General features: G+C 43.6%; 3 protein-coding genes across 5 annotated transcripts; 2 read left to right on the top strand and 1 right to left on the bottom strand.

The window, feature by feature from the left end:
• Window positions 1-8: 8 nt before the first annotated feature.
• On the bottom strand, window positions 9-3,177 carry pglyrp6 (peptidoglycan recognition protein 6). Its single transcript, XM_034592514.1, has 5 exons — window positions 3,033-3,177; window positions 1,204-2,016; window positions 911-1,121; window positions 528-822; window positions 9-131 (listed from the first exon to the last, which is right to left on the bottom strand). The coding sequence occupies exons 1-5, from the start codon at window positions 3,100-3,102 to the stop codon at window positions 114-116; spliced, it is 1,407 nt and encodes a 468-aa protein (XP_034448405.1). The 5' UTR covers window positions 3,103-3,177; the 3' UTR covers window positions 9-113.
• Window positions 3,178-4,902: 1,725 nt separating this feature from the next.
• Window positions 4,903-7,140, top strand: trappc5 (trafficking protein particle complex 5). Of its 2 annotated transcripts, none has more exons than XM_034593518.1 (3): window positions 4,903-5,000; window positions 5,495-5,767; window positions 5,855-7,140. In XM_034593518.1, exons 2-3 carry the CDS (start codon window positions 5,498-5,500, stop codon window positions 6,149-6,151), a joined length of 567 nt encoding a protein of 188 aa, XP_034449409.1. In that variant the 5' UTR covers window positions 4,903-5,000; window positions 5,495-5,497; the 3' UTR covers window positions 6,152-7,140. The 2 variants fall into 2 exon arrangements, with proteins under 2 accessions (XP_034449409.1, XP_034449411.1); XM_034593520.1 differs by having other exon boundaries at window positions 4,924-5,000; window positions 5,492-5,767.
• Window positions 7,141-7,581: 441 nt separating this feature from the next.
• On the top strand, window positions 7,582-15,005 carry mcoln1b (mucolipin 1b). 2 transcript variants are annotated; one of them, XM_034593517.1, is made up of 14 exons: window positions 7,582-7,781; window positions 8,826-9,076; window positions 9,200-9,361; window positions 9,840-9,996; window positions 10,499-10,574; window positions 10,671-10,767; window positions 11,057-11,156; window positions 11,280-11,386; window positions 11,829-11,978; window positions 12,084-12,185; window positions 12,334-12,456; window positions 12,781-12,987; window positions 13,265-13,412; window positions 13,506-15,005. In XM_034593517.1, the coding sequence occupies exons 1-13, from the start codon at window positions 7,739-7,741 to the stop codon at window positions 13,397-13,399; spliced, it is 1,710 nt and encodes a 569-aa protein (XP_034449408.1). In that variant the 5' UTR covers window positions 7,582-7,738; the 3' UTR covers window positions 13,400-13,412; window positions 13,506-15,005. The 2 variants fall into 2 exon arrangements, with proteins under 2 accessions (XP_034449408.1, XP_034449407.1); XM_034593516.1 differs by having other exon boundaries at window positions 7,606-7,781; window positions 13,503-15,005.
• Window positions 15,006-16,614: the final 1,609 nt, after the last annotated feature.

The raw sequence follows: 16,614 nt of genomic DNA, 5'->3' as shown, positions 1-16,614 counted from the left end.
AAGTAAATGTAATTTAGCTTTTATTGACATATTGTTTATTGTGTTCAATGGGAAATTATACATTCATAACATATTTATTGGTGAAGTTCTTCTTCTTCTTGTGGAGTTGATCATCAATTCTTCTTCACCTCCTGAAATTAAATATGAAGGAAAATAAGTGAAACGTCTGATCATTTATATGATTTTATATATATTTATATTTGTTATATATATATATATATATATCATTTATATGAGCATGTGAAAGAATTCTTCTGGAGGAGGATGACGTCTGCAGCTGAATTATTTATTCTCACTACCAGAGGAATCATCACAAATCTCAGCTGTCTTTGCAAAACTGAATATTTTAATCTCACCAAACCGTTGCTGTGTCTTCTCTCTAAGGAAGAGACGTGTTATCTCACTTCCTAACTTAATCCTGCGTGTGGGTTGAGCACGTGTGTCTATTTCAATATCTCATACATAATGCACAGATACAGAATACATCACTGTGCAACACAGTTTATCAGTATATTCCTCCTACATACCCCAAAGTGCTCCCAGCTTGTGATCTCCTTATAGAAGGCGTCTCCAGGACAGGACGTGTTCACCACCTGTCTGTGGCCCTGCAGGGTGAAGTTGGCCTTCAGTCGCCCACCGCCCACAGCGCAGGACGCCAGCTGATCTCTCACCAGCCCCATGGAATGCTGGGAAGGCAGACTGCTGGCGTAGTCTCCGATGAAAGAAACCCCGAAGCCGATGGAGTTGTGTCCCAGGGTGTGAGCTCCTCGCCAGTGCCAGCCCCGGCCGAGGTAGATGTGTCCGTCTGAGCCGGCGACGAAGCTTCAGGGGGATCAGAGTTGTAAGTTGTTGCCACACTTTCACAGATGAGCATGTTTGATACAGATGTGTGACGTCAGACAGCTGTTACCTGTATCCTATGTCGTCCCAGCCCCTGTCCACCTGGTGGAAGCGCTGCATGGAGCGCATGTCTGCGGAGCACTGCTGGAAGGTGAGGCAGGGCAGCCCGGGGGAGTGAGTGTGGTGGATGTACATGAAGGAGAGAGGCAGCGACAGGTTGGTGGGGGTTCCTCTGTACGGCTCCGCACCCCACATACACCGAGGGATGATGGGGGGGCAATCTGAAACAGATGTGAAACCACAGCTGGTTAGCGGCTCACCACAGAATTGCCTCACTTCCTGTGTGTGGTCTCGTGCTCTCACCCACGAACATGTGGACGAACTCCTTCATTCCCTCCTTCACCGCAGCCGTCAGCTGCTTCCTCTCCTTCAACTCCATCTTTGACTTCCTCTCCAGTCTCCGCTGCAGCTCCACTGACTTCATCACATGTCTGACCAGCGTCGGAGGGACCAGCAGCTCCCTGAAGTTCCCCCTGCGACGCCGGCTGATGAGGCGCGGGGCGGCGTCCAGTCCTTCCCGGTCCAGCTGGTGACAGTAGTACTCTGTGAGCAGACTGCTGAGCCTGATGGTTCTGGCCTCCATCCCCAGAATCACTCCATCCATGGCCCCGTTGACGTGAGCGGTGGTGAGCAGAGTGGGGGTGTCGGAGAGGGTGAAGACGTGCGGAGAGGTCAAACTGTCCCAGCAGCCGTCCGGCCCCAGACGCTGGCTGAGAGGAGAGCTGTGCCTGAGCGACCGGCCGAGGTCCCTGGCCAGGGTGAGCTGGTACAGACCCCGAACACGCTCACTCCGCTTGGACAGGAAACCGGCCTCGATGCCCAGGAGCAGCGGCCTGAGGGCAACGCTGGTGCCATCAGAGGTCAGAACCACGCCCTCCTCCCTGGCATCATCGGTCACCCTGTACGGCACAGTCTCCCTGATGTAATCCAAGAGGCGGGCGTCCACCTCAAAACCACTGGAATCCACATCTCCAAGGAAGTGCTGGATGAATGGATCCCTCAGACCAGCTGCCCAGCGCAGCCTCTGCAACACAGCGACTGGGTCGGCCCCGGGGACCCCGTCCTCCAGCTGCTTCACCGCCGCGATGAAGTCGTCCATGTGCCGGGACACTGAAGCTGCAGACGATATAGAGAAAAGCACGTGATGTGTCTAGATGGATCATCGTCACGGTCTCACACGTGTCTGATCTTTTAATTCCCTGTTTACCTTCTGAGCAGCTGGAGATCTCTACAGTCTGCTGTCACTGACACAAGGAAACGAGTCTCTTGTGATGTTTTATTGTCATATATGCACTTCTGTATTTTAACCGTTTGTTCTCTGTGGTACTTGAAAAGGGCTTTATACATGAAGTTCTTATTGTTATATAATATCATAAAAGTATATGTAATATTATGCAGTTCCGTTTCCTTCGGTTTCAGAATCCGCTTCATCACGATGATCTCAGTTTAGTGACAGTGTGAGACAAGCTGTGTTTACAAAGTGTTTTTATTACTGTGGATTTATTATCCTCTTGACTTTCATGTCAATAAATCCATTAAACTAACTGGAAAAAAAACTGTCTCAGCCATTGCACGTGTTTGAAGTTAATTCGGCTTTATAAACTTTTATGAAATACAGTGAAAACACTTTTAAATGGATTTGTCTTGTGCTCAGGATTTAACTGTGAAGGAAATATTGGTGCAGAGCAACTTGTGACGATGACATTTGTACACACAGAAAATACTCACACGTGTATCAGTACATCAATATAAGTGTATCAATAAATCCGATAAATTCCATTGTCACATGTGCTCAGTGGTTTTGCACCAATCGAACCTTCAGATATGTTGATTTGTAGAATTCAGATTGTGCAGAATTTATCTGTTAATTGTTTGTTTCCTGAGTCAGTTAATTGTACAGTTGTGTGAATATTAAAAGAGAGAGGTCCTGTTGACATGAGGCTCCACACACAGACCCAGATGTTTGTGCTGCATGAGGAATTATCTGATGCAAACACAAGACGTGTGGACTTACACAGGTCGTATTATTGTCAAAGTAGATCAACCATTAAGAGTCTCATCTGAAAAAGTATCAAAGTAATGGTCCAAATAAAACATCAACACACACAATGCAGCTGTAGATATGTTCTGACCTTCTGTATCGTAGGTGCTGCTCATGACCACAACAAGGGTCAGAGTGAGTCTCCAGCAGGTTGGATCCATCCTGAGCCTCCAACACCTTCAGCTCCGAGCCTCGAATGTCTCTCACCTCCTTTCCTCCCCCTCTCATTTATAGACGTTCATATGCAGAGTATGTGGGAGGTTATGTAACATGTACACATGCTGTAGATACGTCCGCCTTTCATCAGCTGGCGTGGCTCCGTGAGAAAACCAGCACCTGCGGCTGCGGACCTGACCGCTCAAGGTCTCTTCCTCTGCAGCGTCAGAGTGACCGACCTGGACATTTTGGAGAAATTCACAACTTCTGTAATTAATCTGTGGCTGCTATTTGTGAAACGCACTCTCTGGGAATACTGGCAGCCAACAGCCGACTGAGGATTGTTGTACAAACCCCTGGCACTCCTCTCTGTGGCAACGTGTGTCTTCTTGTCCATGTTCAGAAAACACAGAGCACAACCGAGGAAGTCCCGTGAATCACATGTTTGCTGTTTGTGTGGCAGCAACCGAAACATATCTGATTCCTTCATTAATGATTTATATATATAAACTTTATATTTGCAGATATGAGACATTGTTTGAAGATCTGTCGCAGTTTTGTGTTGTAGGTGATATCAGTGTTTACCTCAGACGATACAACCAGCTCTGCTCCCAGTATAAACTACATTCACAACCATTATGGACTGCACTTCAACACTTCAAGTCTCAACTGTGCTGTATTCATCTGTCTGTGCAATTCACTCACTGCAAATATCCTCACACTGCACATATTCCTCCCTGTCTTTACACTGTATAAACTAGTTTAATTACATTCATAAGTTTTTATCTATTTATTTATATTCCCTTCACTTGAGTATTGCATGTTACTTAATACTTGCTGATGTCTTTTTGACTGTTGATGCTGTAATACTGCAAGTTTCCCCATCGTGGGAAGGATTCTCTCATGTGTGTGGTCTTAAATGAGGACAGGAACGGGAAGTGCACAGTGTTTGGTTCTGCTGGAAAATACATTGCAGAAATGTCAAAGTACTTTTGTCTTTAACCTATGTAGATTTTTTTATGGGGAAGAACGAGAGAGAGAGAGAAAAGCTGACGCAGACTAAAACAAGAACATGAAAAATAAATATATACAGTTTTTTAGGGCTCAGGCTGTAGATTGAAACGAAACTTGTATCTTTCTTCAGATGTCGTCAAATACAAATGTGGCTAAAAACATTAATAAAACTCTGCTTTACCTGAGTCGTTAGGTTCGATTTTTGTGACCTTTCAACGTATTGAAACTAAAATACTCCTGCAGGCTAACTCGGGTTCTTTTGTGTTTTTCCCACTGATCTGTACGTTTAATTAAAAACAAATGAATGTGTAAATGTTCAGTCTCGCATCCTTCACAAAATCCTCCTCCACTGATCCCAGGATACTTAAAACTCGTCTGTTCACAAATACCAGTAGTTTGTGAATCCTCAGCTAATATCTCCACTATAATTCTCTGTCCCTGTTTGTTTTATTATCATTATTAAATAAAAACCTTTCTTGCTTTACCTGTAAAGCCCTTAGTACCTTGAAATCAATGTTATTATTATTATTATTATTATTATTATAAGTAGTAGTAGTAGTAGCAGCAGTAGTATTAGTACCAGTAGTAGTAGTAATTAGTAGTAGTAGTATAAGCAGCAGTAATATTAGTAGTAGTAGTAGCAGTAGTAGTAGCAGTATATATTAGTAGTAGTACTAGTAGTAGAAGTAGTAGTAGTAGTAGTAGTAGTAGTAGTAGTAGTAGTAGTATGCACATGTAGGCCAATAATATAATATAATACAAGTACCGCTTCTGTCCACTGGGTGGCGGTATACACTTTAAGCTGAGGTTAACAGTATTTGAACCCCAGAGGAGCACGAAGAAGAAAAACGAGGAAAACAGGATATAAGCTGATCTTCTGTCAACTGAGGTTTGTTTATAAATGAACGCGACACTTTTATTAAACCACGATAATAGATATTAAACATTATCTGTGTGTGTGTGTGTCTGTGGGTTTGAGTTGTTTAGCCAAATTGTGTTTGTGTTCCTGGAGGAGCTCGCATCGCGGCAGGAAGCGTCAGTTAGCATCTGCAAGCTAGGTGGCTAACAGCTGACTGGGGGCGTCGAAACGCTGAAACTGAGCAGAATAATAAAAACAGCGTTAAACAGCTGATGTTGGTGAAAGTTCATCACATGTGCAGTTTCTGTTCTTTACTGTGAAATAAGATCCACTCTCTTTCAGTCTGATGTCTTACTATCAAGCTTGTTTACGTCTCAATGGCAGCAGATGTTGTTGAGCTGCCTCAGGGTGATGGAAGGTTTTCTGCACCATTTATTATCTGATGTGATATATTTTCATAAAGCGTGTCTGTGCTTCCTTATGAGAATAAATACTAAACTGTGACAACCATCCCTCCTCCACAGGAAATGGACACGCGGTTCACTCGAGGCAAATCCAGCATCTTGGAGCGGCCCCTGACTCGACCCAAGACCGAGGTCAGCGTGAGCGCCTTCGCCCTCCTGTTCTCGGAGATGGTCCAGTACTGTCAGAGCCGCGTGTACTCCGTGTCCGAGCTGCAGACCCGGCTGGCGGACATGGGCCACAGTGTGGGAGCCAGCATGCTGGACGTGCTGGTGCTGAGAGAGAAGAACGGGAAGAGGGAGACTAAGGTTCTGAACATGCTGCTCTTCATCAAGGTGAGCAGATGGGAAATGCTGATGTTGCTTTGAGAGGAAAATAACTTTGTACCTGAAACTTTTAAACTTGTTTTCTGTCCTTTTCAGGTTAACGTGTGGAAGTCCTTATTCGGGAAAGAGGCTGATAAGCTGGAGCAGGCCAACGATGACGACAAGACTTATTACATCATAGAAAAGGAGCCTCTCATCAACGCGTACATATCTGTGCCCAAAGAGAACAGCAGCTTGAACTGCGCTGCGTTCACTGCCGGCATCGTGGAAGCCGTCCTCACACACAGTGGGTTCCCGGCCAAGGTCACTGCCCACTGGCACAAAGGCACCACGCTCATGATCAAGTTCAACGAGTCGGTCATCGCCAGGGACAAGGCTCTGGACGGCAGATAAAACACGACTGGAGACACTGGCTGGTTTTGGTTCATCAATACAGGATGAGGATGAGTCATCCAGGTCCCGTCTTGTGTTAAAGTGTAGCTGACTGTGACTGATCTTCTTTCTGGTAACTGATGTGATGATGAATGGATCTCTGCAACGTACTGAGCCACATCTAGAGCAGAAACGATGCAGCTGATTGGTCCAAACTTCCAGTTTTCTGTGGATCTTCTCACTCACCTCATCAAGTTCCATACATTTGTTTACCTTGCATCACTTTTCATGTGTGGCTCCATGTGAGCTAAAGAAAATACAAAAGTTTGTAACTTCAGGTGAAACAGTGTTTCTCATGAACTCTACTGTTGCTTCATTGTAGATCTGTGCAGCCCCCCCCTCTCTCTCTTTTTGGACCATCAGAAAATCCATTAAGTTTCCACCATCCTTCATCATCCTGACCACACCACCACAGATAGACTTCTGTGAGAAGCACTGTCAAATGAGAACATAACATGATATTATAATATTAAATATCTGTCAATAGATCCCCTTCTAAATCCCACACACTGGTGCTTTAATTAAATATCATGACACAAGGCTCTGGGAAATTGTGATACCCCTTGAAACTGCTTTTAGACTTTAAAGAGTCTAAACAATGAATCAAAGAAAAACAACAGATTATTGTTTGCTGTAATTGACTCAAAGTTGGGTGGAGATGAATCTGAATAACAAACAACCTTCTAAATGTTGGCCAATTATTTTCCATGGAGTCGAGAGTCGAAGTTTTGTTTTCTCTTGTTCACTCCACTTCAGCTCAAGCTCTCAAGTTTCATCTCTGTAAAATAGATTCAGTCTGGTGCAGATACTGAGGTCCTCACTGTTTATTATTATATTTGTATTAATAATATTTAGATTCATTTGTTTCGTGTACGTGTGCGTGCATGCAGAAATTGAGGGTTAAACATGGGGGAGTTTCCATTCCACAAATAAAAGACTTAAAACACTTGGAGAGTTTTATAAGATGACTTCATTGTTTTTGATTGAATAAGATTTAGAGAACATATATTCGAGCTGAATGAATTATTATATCATATTTACCTAAAAGTGGTGTCAATCAACATTTGTCAATTATTGCTTATCATTATTAACACAGTTTTAGTGTTTGTTGGTAATAAAGTAAAAAATAATGTTACTGTTATTGAATATACTCACACATGTGGGAATCTGTAGGAATGAAGAGAGAATAATATAATTATGATATTGTTAATACATATATATAATATCCAGCTGCAGACAGATTAGGCTGTAGATTAAACTCACTTTATATAATTAATACATATATTTAATATCCCGCTGCCGACAGATGAGCCTGTAGCTCAGAGCTCTTGTTTTGTTTGGTTGCTAAGCAGCAGCAGCTCGTTGCCATGGCTGCAGACAGCGGTCACGTGGTGGAGTCACGTGCTAACCCGGAAGCGGTGATGTGATCGTAGGTGTCGTCCAAACATCGCGACGCAGAGATGAAGCAGCTGTGATGACATGAATCCTCCCGGTGAAGAAGAGGAAGATTCCCTCCTTCATTCCTCTGTGATCGACTGAAACATCAACATGGCGTCTCCAGGCTTCACCCAGGTCCAGGACAGCGACACAGGTCGGTGGTTTCCTGTTTACCTCCATGATGAGTCTGTTGTTTACCTGTTTACCTCCTGTTGTTTACCTGTTTACATCCATGATGAGTCTGTTGTTTACCTGTTTACCTCCTGTTGTTTACCTGTTTACCTCCATGATGAGTCTGTTGTTTACCTGTTTACATCCATGATGAGTCTGTTGTTTCCTGTTTACCTCCTGTTGTTTACCTGTTTACATCATCACATGTTGTTTACCTGTTTACCTCCATGATGAGTCTGTTATTTACCTGTTTACATCATCACGTGTTGTTTACCTTTTTACATCCATGATGAGTCTGTTATTTACCTGTTTACCTCCATGATGAGTCTGTTATTTACCTGTTTACCTCCATGATGAGTCTGTTATTTACCTGTTTACATCATCACGTGTTGTTTACCTTTTTACCTCCATGATGAGTCTGTTATTTACCTGTTTACATCATCACGTGTTGTTTACCTTTTTACATCCATGATGAGTCTGTTATTTACCTGTTTACCTCCATGATGAGTCTGTTATTTACCTGTTTACATCATCACGTGTTGTTTACCTTTTTACATCCATGATGAGTCTGTTGTTTACCTGTTTACCTCCATGATGAGTCTGTTATTTACCTGTTTACCTCCATGATGAGTCTGTTGTTTACCTGTTTACCTCCATGATGAGTCTGTTATTTACCTGTTTACCTCCATGATGAGTCTGTTGTTTACCTGTTTACCTCCACGATGAGTCTGTTATTTACCTGTTTACCTCCATGATGAGTCTGTTGTTTACCTGTTTACCTCCACGATGAGTCTGTTATTTACCTGTTTACCTCCATGATGAGTCTGTTGTTTACCTGTTTACCTCCATGATGAGTCTGTTATTTACCTGTTTACATCATCACGTGTTGTTTACCTGTTTACATCCATGATGAGTCTGTTGTTTACATTATCACATGTGTTGTTTACGTGTTTACATCATCACGTGTGTTGTTTTTTAATTTGAACGTTTATAATTTCACATCATCACATTTCTTTGTGTTCTCCAGAGAAGGACCGGCTGCTCTCCTCCACGACCAGCTATGGGTCCCAGGACCTTCTCGGGGTCGGGAGCCCACGCCCCGCGGGTCTGGTGGAGTCTGAGCTCCACCAGCAGCGGGAGGAAGAGGAGGAGGAGGAGGCTCTGAGGAGGAAACTCAAGTACTTCTTCATGAGCCCCTGTGACAAGTATCACGCTAAAGGGCGCAAGCCGTTCAAACTGGGCCTGCAGCTGCTCAAGATCATCACGGTCACTGTGCAGGTGGAGAAAACATCTGTTTACCTCAGAACCTGATAAAGTCCGAGAGTAGATAGTTTGTTTTATCTGTTGATGAATCTGTTTGCTTGGATCTTGACTCTCTTGTGTTTTGACTCCGACTCTTAGCTGGTTCTGTTCGGACTCAGCAACCAGATGGTCGTGACGTTTAAAGAGGAAAACACTGCGGCGTTCAAACACCTTTTCCTGGAGGGTTATGAGGAGAGCGCTCCTCAGGCAGTGCACACGCAGAAGGAGCTGTACAGCCACATCCACTTCGCCATCGATCAGGTAACCACACGTCATCTCTGCTCTTTTATCTCCAGCAGATTATCTCTGACATGCAAACAGTCGGACAGACGAGAGGCTTCAGGAGCCTCAGTGTTTTCTGTCGAGGAGAGAAACTCCCTTTACTGGAGACCTTTAGCTTTTTAAGAACTTTTACAGTCACAAAAATCCATAACACACAAAAGAGGAACTGGAAAACCTGAAGAAGCATTTGTTCCTGGAAGTGCTTCGTAAATGGCTGACACGACATTTTCAACCACTCAATTAAATACAAAAAAATCTAATCAAAAAAGCACAGATGATGGGAATATCAGGAAAGAAGTAGTTTCTACTAAATTAAACATTTTGGCCGAATGATGACGTAGATGTTTTTCAGACCAGAAACAGCTCCAGAGTAAAAACTGTGCTTTATTGTGTGGAAGCAGATTTTGTTAACGTGCCTCCAGCTCAGTTTGAATAAAGGTTCTCGTCTCCCGCCCAGTACCTGGCTCTACCGGACATCTCACTGGGACGGTACGCGTACGTGTTGGGCGTCGGCGCCAACGGAAGTGCGCTGTCCCTCTGCCAGAGGTACTTCAGGAAGGGAACCATCGACCCCGTCAACGACACCTTTGACATCGATCCCCACGTGGTCACCGGTAGGGAAGCCCTTCAGGTTGTGGAATATTTCTGCTCGGTGAAAAAGTGACCGCCTTGTTTTGTTACCCAGCGACTGTATTTTCCCGGCCCTGAAGGAAATGACTGTGTCGGTGAGTCACTCTGTTGCTGCTCCACACATGTCCAGAGGAGCCCGGACACTTTGTCCTACTTTCACAGGCCTGACGTGGTCCAGTTCTCAGAAAACACAGCTTTAAAGCTTTGTTTTACCCGTATGCCTCGGGAAAGACTTTATTTGCATACACCTGCTGGTTTGGCGATGAATGAAAAAATCTTGTGACCGAAATAGATCAAGATGAATAAAATCAATGTTACGCTCCAAGGAAACGATTAAAATGCTGAGAGGAAGTGCTGGAGTCTGGTTCAAGCTGCATGTGATGTGGAAAAAGATGATTTATATGGTTTTTTAAATAACATTTCCCCATCTGATATCGTTTAGTTCCTCTAATGCTATTTTTGGGTTTCTGCCTTTTTTTTTTTCAGATTGCCTTGGAGTGGATCCCGTGAATTACAGCTTTGGAAACAGTGACTACAAGAATTTCACTCTCAAGTTTTACAAGTAAGATGTTATGATGTGTTTTCTCATCATTAGACCCAGAGAAGTATTTTGTTCCCGTTACAGCTTCAACACATTTAATTCTCTGTGTGTCTCCAGGCTGATCAATGTGACTATTGACTTCCAGCTGAAGGCCATCAACATCCAGACCATCATAAACAACGAAATCCCCGACTGCTACACCTTTGCCATCACGGTGAACTGCCCCTCCCATGATCCCTATTCCAGTGACCGTGTTGCTTTACGTTTCACAACAGACAAGAAATCTAGTTTTTCCAATTGGAGATGATGTAAATAAATGGATAGATCTAAAACTGACATGAGAATTATGACACATATTGGATGAAATTGCAAACACTGATAATAGATAAATATAATAGACGTGGTGTATTGTAACGAACAGTAAACAGAGAGTGTATCGCACACAAAGACGTCCATATCCACAGTTTGTATATTCACTACGGTTCTTCTGCGTCTGTGATCAGATCGTCATGGATAACAAAGCGCACAGCGGCAAAGTGAAGATCAGTCTCCTGAACCAGGCCTCGATAGCAGAGTGTAAAGACCCCAATGTGTCTGGGCACGGTGAGTAACTGGTGCTGGACCAGCTGCAGTGGAGAGATTCATCCATCTGTGTCCTGATATCAACTCTTTCATCTGTAACTTTACCCGTTTGCCTTCGGTCCCTCTTCTCTTTGCCTCTGGCAGCGGAGAGCTATGCCCGGGAGTTGTTTGACATGCTGGTGGCGGTGGTTTGTCTGTTGTCCCTGCTGCTGTGTGGACGCTCCATCCTCAGAGGCATCGTCCTGCAATATGTAAGAGGGCCGACCGGACGTTTATGCAACGCTAACTTTTTCAACACTGTTTGATAAGATCAGCTTCTCTGTTGTTTTGTGGCTTCGTAGAAAGTTTGGTCTAAAACTCTGCTGTAACCTTGACCCTCGACGGATTGGAAAACACTCTATGGCACATGATTACTGCACAGCCACATTATTGCACAGTTCACCATAGGAAATACGCCAAAAAAGCACCAAACTAGCCTAAAGCCCACGTTGGGCTGCAGGAGGAAGCTCGAGTACCCGGAGAAAACCAGGAAAATCATCACAGAACGAGGGTTTCTCGAACCACCGGTTTATTTACACTCACACTGCTGAACAGAGATTAGCAGAGATTCCACAATCCTCCATATTACAGGATTAGAATCTCACCTTTAGAGGGCAAGTCTGTTTAATGTTTGTCTCTTACGTCCCGTCCCAGGAGTACGTGCACTTTTTCAATCACACACTTGGCCGCGACGTCAGCTGGGGAGACAGGATGGAGTTCATCAACGGCTGGTACATTCTGCTCATCATCAGCGACCTGTTCACCATCGTCGGGAGCTTCATCAAGATTGGGATCGAGTCCAAGGTAACGTGGCAGATGTTACCAGTAAGACGACCTTCAAGAAGTCGTCAGGGACAAATAACTGTAGCACCGTTCATTATAATCATAGATGTCCCTGTTGTGATGCAGAATCTGTCATCGTATGATTTGTGCGGCATCCTGCTGGGAACCTCCACTCTGCTGGTGTGGGTGGGAGTCATCCGCTACCTCAGCTTCTTTCAGAAATACAATGTATGTGGAAGACACACACACACACACAAACACACACACACACACACACACACACACACACACACACACACACACACACACACACACACACACATCTATCGGCTGCTCTTTCCTTGAAGTGTAAATATCTTCTGCTTCTCGCCCACAGATCTTGATTGTGACTCTTCGAGCTGCTTTTCCAAACGTTATCCGCTTCAGCTGCTGCGCCGCTGCCATTTACCTGGGATACTGCTTCTGTGGCTGGATCGTGCTCGGGCCTTATCACGCCAAGGTAGTGAACCCACTCAGGAAGGTCTCTGACCAGAAAGGAGGCGCCATGAGTCACTCAGACCAGAAGTGCACGTCTTCACAGCCTAATTATAATAAAATGCCCTCCAGCATATCAGCCATGTAGCTGGTGTATTATTAATGAGAGAAGGAAATTGACCTTTATTAAATATGAATCGTGAAAACATTATGTTATATTGTTTTGTGTTGTGTGCTTGTAAATTAAAAATCAATCCTTACAGCTAATAAAAGGTAATTTACAGATTGAGAGGTGGATGAAAGGGATGATTTGTAGTTGACCTTGTTAACACTGATGCTCTCTGCCCAGTTCCGCTCCCTGTCCATGGTGTCCGAGTGCCTGTTCTCTCTCATCAACGGGGACGACATGTTTGTGACGTTCGCTGAGATGGAGCGAAGCGGCACGATGGTGTGGATCTTCAGTCAGGTCTACCTCTACACCTTCATCTCCCTCTTCATCTACATGGTGCTGTCCCTCTTCATCGCACTCATCACCGGAGCCTACGACACCATCATGGTACAGTTCGGTTTGTGCTTTATGTGTTTTGTCACGGTTCTAATGGCAGTGTCCTTCTGTCGGTCCGTCCACCGGCTGTCCAGACTACAATTTACTTTTTCGTAAGACCTTCATTGTGTCTAGAAGATCCAGATCCGGATGAAGCAGTAAAATGTTTGAAATTAGCCTTAAAATGATGAAATGAAAAAGCCATTGCTGCCATTAGGAGCTGCAAACCAGTCACTCTGGACATAAATCAGAAGAACGTGCACATGTTAATGTCTGTTGACCCACACAGGCCCAAACACAGGAGCAGGTGCCCGTCACTGACCTTCACGTCTTCATCGCTGAGTGCACGGACACGCCCTGCTCCGGCAAGTTCCGTGGACCCGAGGGCTCGTCGTGCTCCTTCCTCTGCTGCTGCGAGTGGTGAAGAGGATGTGAGAGTAAGTAAAGAGATTTTGCTTTTCTCTTGAAAACCACAGAGTTTCCACTCCAGTGACGGCTGATTGCAATTTCACTCCTTTCTTTCCCAGAAACCCAGCAGGGACGATGAGTGTCTCGACAGTGGACGGACTGACCTTGGAACATAATGTCCTCTGCGCCCCGGGTTTGAATTTTGCATTTAAATTAATTCTGGACCAGTAGAAGGCACTTATCAGTCACAAGGCCAATTACCTGCTTTTGAACTGTATGAATAATTTATTGTCTCTTTCTCAAATCTTAGTTTGTTGAGGCTTTGATGACGAGACACTTGATGCCAGTAAACACGACTGGACACGGTCCACCAAGTAAAATGAAAATGTTAAACGCTCCACTATGTACAGGATGGATGTTTTTATAATTTTACTGTCCACTACTTAGGAGACATTCTTTTGTGACCCGTGATTATGTAAATATATGTAAGCATCTGGATCTTCATGGCAGAAGTAGAATAGACACAAGGGAGGCAGGCGAGCAGACAAACGAGCGGCCATTAACTGCTGTGTGTGCATTAGCTCCTGCAACACTTTTCATCAGTTTGGTCCTTTTCCTCACTCCTCATCCCCTTCGTTCAAGTCCCGCCTGTAACTGCAAGGAGATGACGGCTGCACGAGGAGGGACGAGCCCTGCAGCCAACCAGTCAGTCATCAATATGTATGAGCTGCTTCTGCTGTAAAGAGCCAGGTGCACGCTAATGCACTGCACGGTTGGGCATTTCCGCTGTTTGTTTTTAAAGTGCTGCACACGAGGCAGCAAAATAAATGTCGTAGAAGAAAATGTTAAGATTTGCACATTGTCCCGGACTCGTCAGCCCCTTTTAGCCAACGTCTTGTATTTGTTATAACAAGATGAATCACTAAGATGTGTGTGTATCTCCAGGAAACAGGAACAACTGATTAACTTGCTTTCCCTTGTGTATTTTTAATGATTTTCTTTTTTATTCATGCTGTTTTTATCCCTGTAAATTGCACATTTCTATGGTTTAACCATTTTTATTTAAAGGTACAGTGTCAGAGGTGTCAGACCAAGTCGACGTCATTACACTGACATTAAAACCGTGTGTAAAAGGTTCATATCTATTTCATCATGTCCATGAATGACGAGGATCACCTCTACAAACCAGCAGTTCTTCATTGATGCTTTTCAAAGTAACACGTCACTGTTACTATGGGAACTTGCTGAAGTGGTAACGTCCCGCGTGCTGTGTAAGGTCAAATGAAGGACGCTCACTGGAAAAGGGACGTTCACTGCACAAACTCTGATCAGGAGAAAACAGAACAAATGTACACGTCTGTTTGATGCTTTGGTATTATTGTGTCGCGTTTACTTAAATTATCGGATCTTGTTTACAGTCACAACAGGTACGTTCATTTACAGTTTATGTGCACTTCATGAAGAGCGATGTTCAGCTTCTCTTGATTTAAATGTGTCACCTGGGAGCCGTATAGCACAACGGAGCCCAGCGCTGTGTGTGTAATGCATCTGTTAATGTTCTCCTGACACTCCTGGGAAGGTTCGTCAGTGTAAATCTGATTTAGTAGTTTTACTGCTCACTAGGTTTGTTTACAAGTATTCCGTATGCTGTCTTAATTATTTTTACCTCGTTTCCAGAGGAGGTGTGTACTTGTTAAAAGGGAGTTTATCTGTTAATGCACCGGAGGAAGTTGTTCAGGTTTTTATCGTCTTTTGTATTTAATGTTTTCTGAGAGGATTCTGCCTTCTTCTATTATCATAGAAATAAACTGTGTCAAGTATATAAATAAACCAATAGACTAATGACATGTTATTTTATCATGTTACCATGACTGAGTTCAATGTTTATCATTTTCAAACTTAAGATTCCCCCAAATGTTTTGGTTCAATTTGGATATTTGGGAATTTTAATATTTAATCAGGATGTTTTTGCCGCCTTGTTAAACCAGGTTGAGAAGCTTGATTATTACTCATTGTTATAATTGTTATGCACTAACTTGCCTAATAGAATCAATGTAATACTATAAAATGAATTAAGTAAACTTAAATGTGATGCCATTGGATGAAAACTAAATAATTAATTGTAACACAAAATAAAAAACTGTTACCATGGAAAATAAGATCAATGAAACAGAATTTCATAATAAAGAGTTGAGTTTTATTGATTTCATGAGTTATTTCACAATTGTTTTTGTTCACTTACATGTACTATACATGATTTACTTCATAATAAATACTTGTTTATACATCAAACACTGGGCTCTTTATGATCATGTTAACACAGGATGAACATGTACATTTTTAATGATGCTGTGATAGGTTGATGAAGGGATGTAGATGTGATACAAGGTCTGAATCTGGTGAAGCTCTGGTTTCTCGTGGTGGTTGTGGTGGTGGTGGTGGTGGTGTGGCACCACTAGGGGGAGAGAGTCTGCTCTGTCTGCAGCCAGTCACAGGAAATCAATGCAATCCATAAGCAATAAAGAAATGAGACGAAGCTCAGGCACTTTGAGGAGGAGAGGAGGGGTCGCTGCCTTCATTAAAGATGAATAATGCTGAGAGTATAATTAAAGTACTTAACCTTCGAGTGAACCATTATCACAAACTACCTCTCTTCTCAACTCAAGGTAAAGCAGAGTCGGGCCGTGCCAAAAGAAAAAGAAAATGCACGTGAGCTGAAGATGCAAATGGACGAGAAGGGGACAGAGAGTCAAGGCACAAACTGTTCGTGCTCACTCAGTCCTCTTAGTGCGCTGGAGTGGTGTAGTTGTCCAATATGCTTAGTGCCTACATGCATTATTTACTCCAGGAGGCAACCAGGGCTGAGACAAAGCACTTAGATCAGACCGACAGGAACTGGCCGGCTCTGGACATCATCAGGTTTCAGGGTGAAGCTGATTTAATGGAAAAAAACATACAAGACAAGGCCTGGTAGCTGGTTAACTTAACATGGCAACTCACTTCCAACCCAATGACTGAGAAATACACCAGAAGCAATGAAGATCCTCAGATTAAAAGGTTCTTCATCTTTGCATTTGCAGTCAGATCGTCACGTTACTGGAGGACATACATGATAATAATGATCCATTGATAAGGTTCCTCTGCATCGCTTTTCACATGTTGCCTGTCCGCGGGAGCAGGAGCATCCTGCATGTTAATGATATGCTGTGCTGGCATGTTGTGCTCTTTGGG

This window comes from Hippoglossus hippoglossus, chromosome 8, assembly GCF_009819705.1.
Source record: "Hippoglossus hippoglossus isolate fHipHip1 chromosome 8, fHipHip1.pri, whole genome shotgun sequence".
NCBI classification, from domain to species: Eukaryota; Metazoa; Chordata; class Actinopteri; order Pleuronectiformes; family Pleuronectidae; genus Hippoglossus; species Hippoglossus hippoglossus.
Note: the sequence above shows the minus strand (reverse complement) of the source record. Positions and strands in the feature narration are given on the sequence as shown.